Here is a 17,375-nt window from a genome sequence, read left to right as displayed (position 1 = left end):
AAAAAAAAAGAAAAAAGAAAGAAAAAAGAAAAAAAAAGCTCTTAAGTATTGCACTGCTGAAATCTAAACCAATCTTTTCCTTTTATTTTCTTACTTATTTTATGGAATAATTTAGAATATTTTTAAATGAAATTTTCTTCTCCTAAAGTAAGAATTTAAAAAAAAACAAAAACAAAAACAAAAAAAAAAAACTCTTATTATCTACCAAAAGGACTTTCCTGAGTCCCAAATATATTTTTCCGGCTTTAAACATTCAATTTAAAGCATCAGACAGCTAAAGTATTGGGAAGAACAAATCTTCTAGTTAAGACATTCAGCTATGTATAATATTTCTCTTTCCTTACTCCATTAAATGTAATCAACATAATGTAAGCAATGTACCTACATCTGACCTGTATCTTATGAACACACATGTTTTGGATGAAGTACATAAGCTATCACAAAAGAAATAGTTACTTCAAAGCCCTTATGTCTATCTCTACTTATATAAAGATTAGAATTTTTGTAACAGCATATTTAATCCATTAAAGTGCTGCAGAAGTATAACTCTGCCAGATTCAATTTACTACCAGCTACAGGAGAGCAGCATTGTTCTTTGTTAATACTGAAAAATACAAACATTTAAGTAGCACTTTGAAAAAAGACCTTCTATTGTTTTGCTCATCTCATGCTACCTCAAGGCACATTTGAGAGCTTCACTTTAAAGACATACTTGATACAGAATTTAACTTTGTAAACCTAGTCTACAGCTGCAGACTTCAAAATCTACTACTTCCACCTCCCTGTAATAATAAAGACTCTAATTATAAAAACCTGAAAAATGGGCTATTCTCTTCCTCACCACACAGTCTCTAGCCCATTTTACACAGGTTAAAGTGACTTTTTTCTTTCAAATTAAGACAAAAGCCATTAAGTTTATTAATAAATAATAAATTCTACTTATTTTTCTAACCTCCGGATTTTTTATTCCATTGTTGTTGAATTCCAAAGCAGGGCCGCCAGCGCCAACCATTGCTGATGTCATGGTGCATTCCCTGAACAGGCTTTGAGAGCTGTTATCTATCCCAAAGACAGTAATGGGGACAGCCTGAAGTTAAAGGCTCAAATTCACAATCCACTTCTCTTAAACAGCTAGGCAGAGGTAGCTGAAACACAAAATAATTTTAAATAAGTTATTTACATAGTTTACATCTGAAAGACTTTCAACTTCTAAGAAAGCTGTTCTGTGCTACATCTTCTGTATCAACAGAGGGCATCAATGAGCACAACAGATGTGACAGAATGTGCTGACAAATACTGCCATAAACCATAATTCTCACACAGCCTTTAATATTAAGATAACAAAATTTTGTTTTAGTATGAAATTTAACAAATTGCAAAGAACATTATTTTCAAAAACATAATACATTTAGATACTTTCCATTGTCCGAAAACATGAATTTCTCACTAAAGTCAAATACCAACTCACTCACTCTCAGATACATATATATATATATATATATATATATATATATATACACACACATATATATTTGAGCTAAGTTTTTGAGTCATTTTTTTCCCTATTAACTTAGGAGGGGTTTTTATAATTACTCTTTTCTTTATTCCATTAGTTCCATAATATAAACAAAGCTTTCACACACGCTGCCTAAGCAATACATACATAACAACATACATCTCACAAACACACACTTTCTTATCTACATTTGTCTTGGAAATAAAAAGCATCATAGCAGTTTCACACTTTGTCTATAGAGAAGATATTTGAGTTCAAAAATAGTAGTTCCACATCACACTGGTTTAAGCTAGGTATACCATGGATTCATTGAGCTTATAAAGATACATAACCTTCATTTTTTTTGTTTCTTTTCAAACTAGATCAACAGCAAATCTTTGTTTCTAAACAACTGTTATTTATGCCATATAAATATTATCGTTCATATCCTGTCCTTCCAAGAAGGAAATAATCTGTGTTCATAAACCCTGTGTTGTCAGGAGTGGTTTACTATTTCAAGATGCAAAGTTTGGCTTCTTAGTAGTACAACAGAAAGCACATATTCCACATGAAACTTAAGGACCCAATCTGATACCAATTACCCTTTTTCAAGTAACTTCACTGAGATCAATGCATTATAACAGAAATCAGAATTTAGCCCAATATTATTTAATAAAACCCATCCATTGAGAAAGCTAGCACAACCAGAAATCTGCAGGAAAACGAAGTAGTATGGTATGTGCTAGATTTTTGCTATGTGCAAAGGGATCTTCTAACATACATACTAAAGAAAAAAAATGTAATTAACACCCAATTGATAAACAAAATAAATCTGCTTTTCAAAAGTAGGCAGCCAGCTTAAATTAAATCAAGCTCACACAGGGATAAGAAAGTTCAGATTTATGCAGAGCCCCATTAACAGTAACAGGGTTTCGCCTGGACATAGAAATCTTTATAGGCACAATAGCTTAGATATGCTAATAAATCTTATTAACACCATTCTCAAAATTAGGTGTCAACTCCAAAGCAGCAAAGTCAATAAAACTATACTACATAAGAACTGTTCACAAAGTTTCATGGCTCAAAGCATTGAGGACCCCTCAGCACTGTGTGTGTATGTGCACACACGCATGCAGGATGTGTTCAGAACAGCCTCATTTGTGTCACCATGTTAATTTAGTGCAAAATGTCAGTACCCATACAGTGGCAGGTTACTATAAAACAACAAAACCCCCCAAAACAACTAGAAAACGAAGAAAATACACATAGCCAAACAAAAGCCACCCTCACACCAACATGACAGAACAAGATGTTCACATTTTTCAGCTTGCACACAGAAAGCAGAATAAATTCTGACAGCAACTTTCTATGCAACTGATCCTAATGTCTTTGAAATAAAAATAAAGAACAGGAGATCACCTTTAAGTCACTGTAACAGCAGCAGCAGAATTAAGCACAATATACATCTAATAGAGAGGAACATATACATAATTTAGAGAAAAAATGTGAAAATTTCACTTAGGTAGGAAGTCAACTTGTGATTAAAAAAAAAAAAACTTGATTCACGCCTCAATGTTTCACTTGCAATGCTACAAAAATCCCAATACAATATAGCTTTTTTTCCCCCTCCATGATTTCATTACAGTTAACAGTAAATTTTGATAGTCATTTTTTCCCTGATAAAAAGGATGCACAGACCTCCTCCCCTCCCTAAAGAAGATTCAAATTGGTAAGTCTCCAACAAGCATCCTTGCAGCCATATACACCTGTCCCCCTCCCCTCTCCAGGCTTTTAGCATAAGCAGCTTATTCTTTACGTAATAATTGATTCCCACATTATTTCAAAAATCATGAAAATTCAAAAATGCATGAAGTGGAAAAATGGCTGTACAGGAATACACTAAACCAACCAATCAGGGAAAAAAGAAAATTCACATTTACTAGACTCAGACCTTTCTCCCCTTTCTCCACTTCTATGTCCACCCACATTAAAAATGCCTCCATACAGCCATAACACAAAAGTAGAGTCTACAGGACAGAAATTGTGTTTGAAATTGGAAGGACAACCTTCAATCAATTTAAAACATTTTTTTTCTGTGACTCAGACCTGCATCTACGCAAGAACATACAGTGTTTCAGGTAGTACATCAACACAGCTTATGAATACCACAAACCTAGTTTGATTCTTAAGCAGTATATTAACACAATCACACAACAGACCTTGTATACTGTATATTCATACTGAATGTACTCCAATTCCACCCAGCTGGTTAAACAGCTGCCAAGTTACAGCAATTGAAAACACTTAACTTGGTGTAGTAAATTAGAATATGTTAAAAAATGCTTATGCTACAAGTTTAGACTACTTCTACACATGAACTACCAAGTCCCTAAAGAAGCGAAGTTAGGACAACACTGAAAAATAAATGCTGTTAGTTAATGCTCATTCTCCAGTTCTAACAGAAATGCATTTGAGTACAGTCCTTATAGGAAAAAAATTATCCAGGAGAATCAGTAAGACAATAAACCTTGGGATTCATTAAAGGAATGATATCTTCAGTATCTTTACACTTGATGGCACAGAACAATCCAGGCAAGGAACAAGTAAAAGACCCTTTACACAGCAAAATCTGAACTTCATACTAACAGTCTTGCCATTCAGCAACCTTTTCAAAAACCTGCCAGGGTAAAATAAATAAGTATCTTTTTTTAATTAAAGGGTAAAAAAAAAAAAAAAAAAAAAAAGACAAGCCCACCTGACAGCAAGTGGGAAGTTAAGAGTTCCAGTCAGGCTGACCAATAGTTTATTCTGTTTAGCAGTTCTAAAAAGTTAAAACAAAGAAAACAAACAAAAAAACCCCACATACCTGAAGGTATAAGATTCTCACAGACCCATCCTTTTCTGAATGAGCAAGCTATGTTTTTGTCCCCTTCACTGTCATTAAGCAGCACGTCCTTGTAGAAGGCTTTTCCTTTCTCCTTTGAGTTTCAGTAGAATACCAAATCTCTTCCTCGCCTTCCCTTCTTCCTAGCAATTCACTAACTAATCTGACTTCTGTAAAAGGGAAAAACTGCCTAGCTACTTTAAAAGATCAGTTCCAAGATTCACACTTCCTAAGGCTAAATGAGACAGACAGGCCAGAAGAACAACTACTCAAACTCTTAAAATAAGAGAAGATTCAGGTCTGTAAGAAGCCAAGTTCTCTCCCATGACACAATTAGCCAGCATAGAAGTTGGTTCAAGGTATGGCTATTTTTGAACTACAGTAGAACACATACAAACTCAATTACTCTTTAGACAGTGTTCACACAAAAGCTAAATATGGAATAATATCAGAGGAAAAAAAGATTAATGTTTCCAGAAAAAGATTAAATCATTTTAGTATAGATCTAACATCCACTCCAGCTCTTCCTGGTCCTGGAAAACGCAAAGAGAAACTAGCTCCAAAATACCTAAAATAGCCTTTATAGCAGGAGTTTTTTGCAACATCATCTACTGATATTTATACAAACATATTTTGTGGGAAAATAGAAGTCATAAAATAAGTCTAGGTGCTCCCACTCTCAAAAAAAAAAAAAAAAAAAGAAAAAGAAAGAAAACGAAATTCAAGTCATAAAGCCACATACTTCAACTGAATAGCAAGAACTGTTGACTGTTCACTGCTCCAAAGACACAAAAAAAGCTCAAGTCTTTGGCACGGTTTTCACTCGCCAAGAGAAGTAGTTACAGTATATAGGTCTTCAGGGCCCACAGATGAGTAAACTAAACAGTTTATTCACATATTTAAGACTATGTGACATACATTATGTATCAAAGTAACTGCCCACAGAAAAACCAAACAGCCCTATTATATTTTTCAACAGTTACCAGAGAAGGTTTAAAACAATGCAATTCACAACTGTGACCAATACACATTGGTCACACAAAAAACAGAACCTTAAGTTAATCCCTCCGTGCAATCACCTGTCAAGTTAACAGGACACCTAACATGTAGCTCTACAGATTTAAATAATAATAATAATAATAGTTTAAGAAACAGTCTGAAAACAATGGAAGAGAGTGTTACATTTAGTAGGCCTGACTCAAATTACTTAAGACTGGCATCAAAACAAAACTTAAAATATATATCCGTAACCTACTTCAGCAGAATTTTATATAAACTATAAGCACAAATCAAAGTTTGAAAGGGATAAAGAAAAAAAAAGAAAAAAGAAAAATGCATATACGTGTACTCACACATGAAAACAAGAAGAACATCCAGAACACTGGGCAGCAACACTCAGAGGCAGCTGCTCCCACAGCAGTCAGAAGAACTTAAGAGTACTTGGAACAATGTCCCCTTTTATACAGCTGGCATCTAAAACCCTGGGGATGGATTTATGTGGATACCTACATAAATGCAACTGCACGAACAGGACTGCAGCCAGCAGCAGCATCCCATGCAACTTTTTGCAAAGTAGCCTTCCCTTTCGTTTTATCAGAAACGTTAAGGAAGCCAGCTTAAGAATGAAATTGGTCACACATACAGAAATACACCAGCCAAGATCACTGCAGAATCCCATTAACTCTAACAAGATTTCCCAAGGGTTCAAAGGTCCTTTTTTATTGGCAGCACCACCAGTATATATATCACATACTCTCTGATGTGTATGAACTACAGCAGGCTCTGTAAAAACAACTTTACAGCTACAGAAAGTTCTTTCGTAAGATATTTTCCACGAAAATATTCCAGCTCTGGCTAACTGAATCACCCTGGCATTTGCAGAAACAAATTTCAATTACCTTTCTTTATAAGTACCAAATTATTTTTGTGACACTCACAACAAGTCTAAAAACTAAAAAATTAAATTACTGCAAGAACCAACTTGGAGCAAAAAGGTTTAAACTAGTAAATACCTCAAGAATCACTAGGCCTGCTCAAAAAGGTGATACAAAGAAAATCTTCACATCTCCAACTTCAGAAAAAGCAAACAGATAATCTATGCTATGTATAACACATCAAATTATACCAACCACTACATGTTACACGGAAAGAAGTCAAGATCAGGAATGGTCAAGGCAAGTAGCCCGGGCCACAACATACTTCAGACACCAGCAGTTTCCACACAACAAGACAATAATTCTACCACTCAATGCAAGGGAGTTATTACATTGGCTCAGGTTAATGATGTATCGAATCCAGTAACTAGACACTAATACTAGCAGAAACCTCAGAAAAAAATTGCATTAACTGCTTCCACACATTTAATTAGATAACCCAAACATCCAAAGTCAGTTCTGAAACCTCAAGTAGCTAAAGCTGAGGAACCCCGAAACAGACAAGCTTAAAATCACTTACGAACCATTAACTTTTGCAAGAAGCTTCACGGCTTCAGTGACATTATTCTGGATGTCCCCATATTTCACTCAATCAGTAGGCCTCCTTCCCAATGCTTTTTATGTAAAGATTGCCTGAAACAATGTCTTCCCTCCGACAGAAGTCTAATAGGCACCCCCTACTTCTTACAAGCACAGCTCTTTCCGCCACGTCAATCGTCAGTCAATCGTTGGTCCTTAACATCGTTTTCCACTCCCCCACAAGCCAGAGCAGGGAGCAATTATTCATCGTTTTACATAATAAAAGAGCCAGATGAAATAAAATGGTGAGGATGCAGGTTTAAAAACAAACAAAAGGAAGTAACACACAATTAAACTATGTAACCCATTTTTATAAAATGCTTTTGAGATTAAAAACATAAATTGGAAGATTTAAATTAGACAACTTAATGAAGGTAAAACCCCTCAATGGCTTCAATGACTATTAAACACAAAGATGCATTCACATGCTGAAGTTTAAGGACCTTCTAAACCAGATATTAATGAAATCTGAGATGGAAAGAGTATGCTAATAGAGGTATCATGCAATGTACACATCCTGTTCCCCAAATCTTTCTGAAAGCAACTGGCACTGTTTGCTATCAGAGATGGAGCAGGGGAAGAGGGAGAAAGAGGACTCTGAATCAGACCCATTACATTCAGCTTTATATTTTTACATTTAACATAAGATCCTTGAAATGAAGTTAATTTTTGTGGCAACAGTCTCAGAGCCAGAGCTTTCTCTTCTGTATCACTCAATATAATAAATGACTTTATTATATCCTACCTCAAGCAATGATATGGGAGTTTTCAACTTATTTTTGCAACAACTATTTATATAAAGGGGTCCATAACTGTTATGAAATTTCTTTGTTAGAATATGGTTTTTAGGAGTCTTGAGAATTCTCTCATGCTTATACTCATACACCCCTGGGCTTACCCTCAATTCACGCTATCTGTCTTGACTAACTGGTAAGCTCTTAAAGTTTGACGCACATGCACTACTCAGAAAGTGCTAAATGGCTTTCTGACTAAACTGCAGTACAGAGGAACAATTATCAGTACATACAGCATAAAGACAACTTCTCAGCATGACGAGAGGCCAACTCTGCGGATATGAAAGCCTCCTCACGCACTGCTGTTTATAAACCCGATAGCAAAGACTGCTAAAGCTTACCCACTTAGGAGACGAAATGGTTAAAAAAAAAAAAAAAAAAAAAAAAAAAACTCACGGAGAGCCTGACAGTGGCTAGTCATAAAGGAGGGAATAAGCAGACTGAAGAACTGAATTATTAAATTAAAAAGGGGGGGGGGAGATGACGAGGACATGTGGTCGCACCCAGAAAAGCAGCGGACGGACAAACACCAGAATTCGCCAAGCGCGACCCGACCCGCGCCGCGGCAGCCGCGCACGGCCGAAGACGCGCCAGACTTCCCGGCGGCCGGGCGGGACGGCGGCGGGGGTCGCCCGCCGCCCGCGCCAGCACACGCCTGACAGCGCCGGCCAGCGCGACCGGCTGCCATCTTCGCCCCGCGTAAACAAGGCGCTGCCCGGCGGCGGCCCCGGCCCGGCTCGGCTCGGCTCGGCCCGGCCCGGCAGGCCGCGGGGCCGTGTTTACACTGACAGCGGCCGGGAGCCGCCCGCCGGCGCCCCGGAGGGGGGAGGTGGGGGGGAGGGAGCCCAACGGCCGCCGCCGGCGCCGCGCACTGAGCCCGGAGCGCGGGGCGGCCCCACCGCCCGCCTGCCCTCGCCCTTACCGTGCCCGCGCGCCCCGTGCCGTGCCGTGCCGTGCCGTGCCGTGCCGTGCCGTGCCGTCCCCGCCCCGGCGCAGCAGCGGCGGCGGCAGGCGGCGGGCGCCGCCCGGGCAGAGGCAGGGCCGCCCCGCGGCGGGCGGGCGGGGCGGGGCGCGGCGCGGAGCAGAGCGGAGGGGCGGGGCGGGCGCGCCGCGCAACCGGCCCGGCCCGGCCCCCCCGCCCCGCGCGCCGCCCCCTCCGCACATGCTCGCGCCGCCGGGCGCGCGGGGGCGCTGTGGGCATGCGCGGGCGGCGGGCGCGGGCGGAGCCGTTGCTGTCCGCGCGGCCGTTAGGGGTGGAGCGGGCGGCGGCTGAGGCGGCCGTTGGGGAGGGGTATCGTGCTCGCTCCCTGGAGCCCTTATCCCCTTCTCTGCGATAGCCCAGGGGCGTGCAGGGCCTTCGTATTAGTTATCGCGTGCATTCCTAACAGCTGAAATAAACCAGCTAGCTTCGTGTGGGGAACGGGGAGGGGGAACATGCCCCCCAAAGGGCTGTGGGGCTGCGCTGCAGGCAGACCCCGCTTGTCCCCCGTAGTACTCCCAGAGCAGGCTCACGGAGAGGTACCCATCAAGAGTAATCATCTCCATCTACCCTTAGATGGGAGGTTTAGGATAGCATTGGTGCCCTCCTTTACACATGGCAGGCTTTAACTGTTAAAAATACCTTTTTTTTTCTGTGGCACAGAAGAGCCTTAATGCTTTCTTTACAGACAAGACAAGCTGATTGTGATACTTCAGCATTGCGAAGGAGTTTGCTCAGCAGTAAGGAGCACTGGACCGGAGCCCTCGGTGCTGAACAGCAGTTCACACGTCGCACCCTCACCTCTGTGTGCTCCTCACCTTCGGCAGCATATAAAAAGGACACCTCTGCCCCACCTCACCACCCATGTCTAATGTTCCCTTGACACTCCTGCTCATCTTCACCAAGTCTGATTTCCAGTCCTCAGTTTCTGCCTTAGGCATATTGCCACCCTTTAGTTTAACAGGTCTGGCTACCGTCCCTGAAACATTTGAACAGGGTATTTCTTTCCCCTGCATCTTTGGGACATCAGCTTCCACTCCTAAGGAAATAAGAGCTGTCAGGTGTCTTTAGGCCTTAGAACATCTTAGAACATGACCTCCTTTAACAGATTGTGTACAGATAACCCATCTTCAAAGGTATATGGTTTGCCAGTTACTTTCCCTGGGCATGGCACAAACATTTCCCTGACAATAAAGCCAGCTCTGCAAATACCAGGTCAGTGCCCTGCTGCATGAAAATGTTAGAGATTCCTCCCTTCCAGGCTATGTCCAGCAACATTAATAATAGATGGGGCTAGAAGCACCATCTACAATGCAGCCTCTTACATAAGTGGTCAAGTGGTCAAGGCATAAACTTAGCAGTCTCTTTAGAGCATGTGTTGTCTTAGCAAAACTGAGGTCTTACCACACATTAAGCCCAGCAGACTTTTAATAAGGTGTAACTTGGGTGTTGATAATTAATTTCCTAAGAATACATCAAGCAATGTCAAATTTTGGTTTTCTGCCCACTCTTTAAAAGATAAGACACATCATTGCCAGATCTTTTGTTTGTTTTTAAAAGGAAGTAGTTCTTTTTTTCTTTGCTTGTGTCCAAATAAACATTCAAAAAAAAAGAAGAAGAAAACTTCTTGGTATGATCTCTTCATGAAGAACAACAGCAGACACCTTCTCCTTTCAAAACAGAGGCCCATTGTCAATCAAACAAAAGCCACATAAACCAAACCTTGTCTGTAGCTCCTTCACGGAGTCACTGGGCTGGTCCCACAACTTAGAGGTGCTCCAGAGGTGGCCATTTAAATGATTTTCTGTAATACTGATGTTTGTTCTCTCATAATCTGGCACATTCAGTCCTCTGTTTTACTCACTTTCACTCCACACAGCTTGGATGCCAAGGTAAAAATGTTTTTGCCTCCTCTATTCTTATTTAAAAGACTTCTATTTCTCATCTTGTCTTCTAATGAGCTGAGCTGTGTGGCCGTTTTCAGTGACAGCACAGCAGTACCTCACTGAGTGCTCTCCAACTACAGAGACCTTTGCTTATCTGCGCAGACTGGAGATAATCACAATGGCATGTGTTTTTTTTTCATTTTTGGTTTGATTTTTTTTAAACAAAAACAGACTAACTGTTCATATGGAAAACGATTTCTCTCAAGAACATCTCTTTTTAGTTTATCTTAAGTTACTTCGAAAGCTAAGCTGAAAAATACTAACCTCAAAGAGAAAAAAAAAAGGCAGCTAAAGGGTTTGCATCAGTTCAACTGAAATGTTTTTGAAGTTATATAAATGATGCAGCTATCCCCCCAAAAGAGTGATGGCCCTTTTTACCCACTCATGAGGTAGATCTGCAGTCAATTCAGAACTGCTACTGCTAGGATATTGCTGTGCAATAACATGGGGTCAGTAGTTCAGCAGATGCTGCTCTGCCCCTTTTGCATGTAGAAAGCTGTGGTCCACATTGCTTTTTAAACACTAGTCCTCAAAAGATTGTAGGCTATCTAATTCTAAATGCTGAGCTTACTGCTCTTGGTCATTCAGATGAAAGGGGAAAATTATACTGATTCAGACCCAGAAGTATGACCCAGAAGAAATGACCCAGAAATGACCTAGAAAAGATGAGGGAGTTAAGGTCCCACGACCCTTCTGTCAGTCAGACCATTTTGTAAATCATTATTAATGATTTAGCAGTAATTCTACAGGTATAATTATTTTTTTATCTTCTTAGAGATTTACAAGACATACAGAATATTTCATGAAAACTCTGGAGGCAGAGCGATAGTGATGCAATCTAGGAACAATAAAAAGTGTCAATCATTTCTAAGATGAAAATGGAAACTGTTCTTTGTTTTCACTGCTTAGGGTTTTTACTTGAACTTTCAATAGACTCCATAATGTGCTTATAGAGTTGTAGAAAAGCATCCCATTTTTTGCTGTCCCATATTCCAACATCACTAAAATAAGCTACATTTTAGCCTAAGGAAACAAGCCTCACAAGACCTGGCTATCTGTGTGTCTGGCCATCTCCCTGTCATTCCTTTCACTTTGAAATTATTTTCCAATTTCAGCTCCATTTTATAAAAGAAAAGAGCCATCAAAGATATGAAGTTCCCCCAAGCTTCAGGAAAGCACATATATAAGCAGAGAAGCCCTACACCAGTGCCCCCACGAGGGAAAGAAAACAGATATTTCAACACACAGCAGCTACCTGACATGTCATTGTGTATATAGCTCTGTACCAGCCACAGAGTCGCTGCTTCTTAACTAATTGAATCCTCTCCACCCCCACAAAAAGGAAGGCCTTTAGGGTATTTGGGGGCAGGGGTAGGAGAGCAGTGGAAAACTGGTAGCGCTATGGAACTAGAAGGCATGAGGAAGGCCTCATGATGCAGCAGCAAAGGGGTCACTGGGACCACAGGGGCTACAGCTGGGATTGCAGAGAGGAAGATGACAAGGGAGCATGCATATAGGCCATGAATCCGTTGGAAACCAAGCATTATGGAAGAGTTAGTTTTTATATGGCTAAAGACAAAGTGAGGCTGTGGGACACGTGGTGAAAGCACTTGAAAGGTACCTGAATTTTCTCCTAATGGATGTACTGCTTTGTATCAGATGCATACCATGTCACAGTTTGATTATAGACCTATAAACTCAGCATTTTCAGTGAAGTGCTAAGCATGAGCTCAACCAAAACAAATATAGATAATGTGTAGAAATCAGACCCCAAATCCAATTCACACACTTCCTAAAACAGTTGGATTCTAAGATATTCCTGTCTACTGCTTTAAATGTTATGGGCACTAACAGTCTCCACCAGAAATAAGAGAATTTCCTACTGGGTTTGGATTGGATGTTTTGTGGCATGTATTCATCCAAATGCAGTCACTTTGCTAACATAACTATAAAGCATTTCAATATTCTTGCTTTTATCTAGGACTATATCTAACAAACTACCAAACTTATAAGAAAAAAAAAATACCACTCTGTGAGACAGCCAAAAGCTCAAAGATTATTGCTAGTAAAAAATAGAATGATAAAAGCAGGGTAGAGTCTGGACAGTATCATCTCTTTGGGCCACAGTCACCTGGCACAGTGTGGACACAAACTTCAGGAGACCTGCTCCTGGTCTACCCTGCCTTTCTGCAGGAGATCAAGTTAGATCCAAAATGGGGAATGCTATTTTGAAGTCCTCTTGGTAGCAGGAACAGATCTTTAGTTCAGTTTCAGGCAACTGCAGGTAGCAGTGTAGCTAATGTCGAGCCCAAGCTTGAAATGTTTTCCCAGGCGCTATAGTATTTGTACAAAACGTAGGAAAGCATGTCAGAGAAAGAGGACAGCACCACAGTTTTAGATCCCTGCCACTACAAGGCAGTGGTCGAGCAACCAGCTGGTTCTAAGAAGCAGATCAGTGTTTACACCTGTTGTGGTAGGGGGAGCCCCTCTCTCTGCTGCAGCCACTGCTGCCCGTAGAGCGGAGAGGAAGAGCCTTGCTGACCCCAGACCAGTGATCAGCTTAACCTGGAGAGCACAGGCAAGCCTCATCAGCTTCTGACATTACTTTTGCAGGAATAGGGGACCTAATTTGAAGGCTGCAGATTTGATGTTTCAGATGTTTTTAGTTGCCAGGCATAAATAGAAAGATAAGGAAAGAGTTACATGTGTGAGGAATTTCAAATCTTACAGATTTATGACCAATTTTCAGATTTTTTGATTCCTCAAAGTGCAAGGTTTATCACACTTCTGTGTTAGCAAAACCTATGGCTAGTGTCAGCTTACCTCAAACTTATTTACATTTCCTATCTACCTCATAATTTTAATCATGCTGTAGGCTGCTGAAACAGTTTACATTTTACATTGAATAAAAAGTCCTTTTACTTGCAAGGTTAATCCTTATCTTTTCTGAGCTTGTTATGTCTCCTATATAATTTCCCCTTAGTGACATCTAAGTAAGTGGAAGGGGGCAAGGGAGGGAACACACACAGACACTCTACCTCTTCCCTTAAAATTGCAAGGCTACTTTTTCTTGTAAATTGAGGTAAGCCTGGGAAGCCTGATCCAGATCCTCAGTGTTGTTGGGATGTATCACCACTGATTTCATAGGAGTTACGTAATTAGAACATGAAAGCAATGCTGAAACAACCCTGTCAGGAGCATAATTTTGCCCTTATGGGTTGCTTTTAAGAGAGAAGGAGTTACACTGATACAAAGAAGGGCAGGAAGTGGCAGTTTGTTTCTGGCACAGTTGCTATACTTTCAGGAAAAGAATCCAAGTCAGAATAAGAGGACTTTATTATACCACATTTTCACTTAAAAATACTGAAGATGCATATGGTGCATTGATTTTCTTAATTTAGATGTAGCAGAAGACAGACTGCCCAGAAGAAACCCTTGCTACAGGGAAACCCTTTGGAAAGTGTGTTGTGTTTTGCAAAAAGAAAGTTCCTAATGCATAAAAGAAAGCCCTTATGCTAGTATACTTGTTTTCAACTAGACTCACTTAATGGAAGTAAAATTTATCCTCAAAAACAAATTTGTCTTTCACAGCACATTATTTCAACATTGGAAACTACTTTTCATTTATGAATGTCCAAGCTCTGCAATCAGTAAGTGTCTTCATGCAAATGGTGCCTGAGTGAAGATGTCTTAAAACTAGTGTAGAAGACAAGATTCTGAGAATAAATATGCTGGAAATCAGGTGAAAAAAAGTTGAACTCTAGGATTTTCTCATAAAGGGGTTTAAGGAACAACCTCAAACACTTCAGAGTACTTGTTTCTGGTGTAACCTCCCCCAACTACTGATAGTATTAAGTCAGTGAAAAGGGGCAAGACTGCAGTGATTTTGAAAAACTTTGTTAATCATTTAAATTGAAACAAAGACATTCAAATCCAGCCTCATTGTATTCCTATTGTCAAGAACTGTCAAGCCTTGAACATTTAGTCCAGGTTTGGCTCCTCTCGTTATAACAGCCTCCAAGTAGTTTGCATTGGAAATTAGTCACTTGCTGTAACAGAATAAAAAGGATCTGTATTATTTGGATTTTCTCCAAACCACAATTAAGCTTACAAAAAAAAAAAAAAAAAAGTCAAGGCAATCAGTGGGGAAAAAAAATACATTATTCATTTCTTCCTGCATTGTTCAGCTCTAGGTTTGGGGGAATATGGATGCTTTCTCTGTTCTAGGTTTGTAGTAATCATACTACCTTGGATTTGGTGCCCTCTTCTGTTTGGTAACATGAATGCATGTTGGCCAAAGGTTAATTATTCTCAATTAGCCCTCACTGGAGAATAACGTTTCCCTGTAGCTATTGAGAAAGAAGATAGCCTGGTACAAGAAGAAAGAAGGATGCCAAAATAAATAAATAAATCCAGTTATGGGAAGGCCATCCATAAACTCTCACAGACATGTGGAAGTTAGTTTAATTGCTGAGAGGGAAAGACAGAGGGCAATTATGGTCTCAGTACATATTACTCTTTCATCTTCCATGTATTCTTCCTGTTTTTCCCTTTAATTCAGTTGGCTTGCATGCAGAATTGAGAAGATAAAGTATAGATGGCCAAGCTTCCCATGATGAAGCACAGGAACTGCTACACTGTGTAACACCTTTCCTAGGGTAAGAGCAGAGCTTAAACACACAAATCTTTTAAGAGGCAATTAAGTCATGATGCTTTTTTTTTTAAAAAAAAAAAAAGTTATCACTATACAAGCAAAATTTGTAGGTAATTAATTGACACTAAATCTGCACATGAAGCTGGTACAAATAATTAACAGCCATCCTACCCTCCACAGAAATCCACAGGTTTTTTGTTATACACAAGCTGTTGAACATCAGGCTTTCAGCCTTTCAGAGCATGCTGCAGGCATCACTTGCATTTTGGTGAAGGTTCAATAACTGGAGAACATGGAGCCTGAGTTTATGGATCGCTAAGTGATTAAGCAAATCATACAGTTTCAACAAGCTATTCAGTTACCCATAGTTCAAACAACAAGCATGAAAAATTTTAGTACAGAAGCCTCTGGTTTTCATTCTTCTCTTTGTCCCAGTAAAGCTGGAGGAGCTGACTTCCCATACAGCACTCCAAGCAAAGGAGCGAACACCAAAAAGGAGGAATTACCAGTCACCCAGAAAGACATCCAACAGCTTCAACTTTGAGATGATCTTTACTTCCATAATCCTGCAAACCTCCCATTTTCTGCAGCAAAAAAATCAGCAAGTTACACAAAGAAGAGTTACTTTTCCTGCAAAGGCCTGAGTCAGCCCCAGAACACAGCTGCATGGGTGGTAACAGAGCAGCTGCTCAATAGAAATGAGTTAACTCCAGGCAGCATACCAAATAACACTTACTCCTACACCCTTGTGCAGAAAACACTATTTATTCCTGTGCATCTCCCTCCACGCTATATATACCTGCGGCCTCTAAGCTCTCCCCATATGCCACCGGCTCAGTATTTCAACCCGAATCATCAGCAGAGAGCAAACAGCACCTGCAATAGCTGATTGTGATTTGCCCAAGCTGTTCTCTACTGGGCTATATACTTGCATTGAGCACCTATTGGCAAACATAACAAAAAAAAGTACTGATCTCCTTGACCATCAGCCAGCTGGTAGGAACTTTGGGTCTCTGAGCCCTCCCTGCTCTCTGGTAAAACAGGAGTTGGGGCTGGCCAGGTATGAGGGAGGAGAAAGGGGAGACCAGTAGGCAGGAAAAAAACACAGCCTCAAAGCTTGGGTGCTTCCCCCCCCCCCCCTTGGGGGTGGGGGGAGCAGGAGGCATTCAGGAAAACAAAAAAAAAATATTTGATTGCAGCATAGGCACAAGAAATTCTGGTCAATATATTTCATTCTCAGATTTTTCCAAGTCTTGAACACTGGCTTGCAGTTTTAATGGTCTTTAAATAATTATGTATGTCATGTCCTAAAACAAATGAAAATGAAACTGAAGTTCTATATTGACTTCAATGGGCCAAGAGTAAAACTGCAGCTGTGAAACTGACTTCATCTGCCCATAGCATTTTAGCTCTGTAGATCACTGATAACAGTAATAGGTTGTCATCCTTCATGTGATCTAGCACTAGAGGGAGGTGAAACACTTTGCCAGGGGTTTCACAGATGGTTGCTACTTACAGAAGTGCAGTGAAACTCAGGAATCTCAGGTTTTATTCTGAGCTCTGAAGTATATTTTCAAGCACAAACCTTTTTCTTATCTCTTTAATTCTTGCCATCTCCCCAGAGTGTCTGTTCTCTGCTATAATTTTTCATTCTACTTAATGAGCCACTGTTCATTTCATTTTTTTGCATAGCATGTCAAAAATTCACTTTTCTCAGTGTGCAGGATGTAGATAAATTGTCTATCTGCCAGTTAGACTTCACACTAACGTAACAGATAAAAGTCATCAAGGAGGGCCAGAGACCACCTCAAACACTGAGACAATGAATTTCTTATCATGTAACAGAGCATTTTGCACGTGGAAAATGGCTATTTCTTTTGCAGAGCACCACTCTTCACATTGCAAAATAGCTCTGCTGCTCAATCTAGGGTAGTCCAGTGCTGCAGCAGATGCCATGTAGCACAAACATGGCATCACAGCAAGAGTTCGTAACACATTCCTAGCTCCTGCAGCTTTCAGAAGCAGTGTGTCTTTCTTTTTAAGAGGCTCTCTGACATAAAGCATCTGTACAGATTATACTAGAGCTATTTTTTTTTTTTTTTTTGAAAAA

General features: G+C 40.2%; 1 protein-coding gene across 2 annotated transcripts in view; it reads right to left on the bottom strand.

Moving 5' to 3' along the window:
- ELF2 (E74 like ETS transcription factor 2) overlaps positions 1-8,676 on the bottom strand; it is a 37,944-nt gene extending 29,268 nt beyond the window's left edge. Inside the window, exons 1-2 of one of the 2 annotated variants that reach the window (XM_062574782.1) lie at positions 8,609-8,676; positions 953-1,145 (exon numbers count right to left, since the gene is read on the bottom strand). In XM_062574782.1, coding sequence (XP_062430766.1) covers positions 953-1,024 — 72 coding nt within the window. In that variant the 5' untranslated portion in view covers positions 1,025-1,145; positions 8,609-8,676. The remainder of the gene's footprint in view (positions 1-952; positions 1,146-8,608) is intronic. The other variant, XM_062574781.1, reaches the window with a different exon arrangement.
- Positions 8,677-17,375: the final 8,699 nt, after the last annotated feature.

Source organism: Rhea pennata, chromosome 4 (assembly GCF_028389875.1).
Source record: "Rhea pennata isolate bPtePen1 chromosome 4, bPtePen1.pri, whole genome shotgun sequence".
Lineage (NCBI taxonomy): Eukaryota > Metazoa > Chordata > Aves > Rheiformes > Rheidae > Rhea > Rhea pennata.
This window is presented reverse-complemented; position numbering and strand designations above follow the sequence as displayed.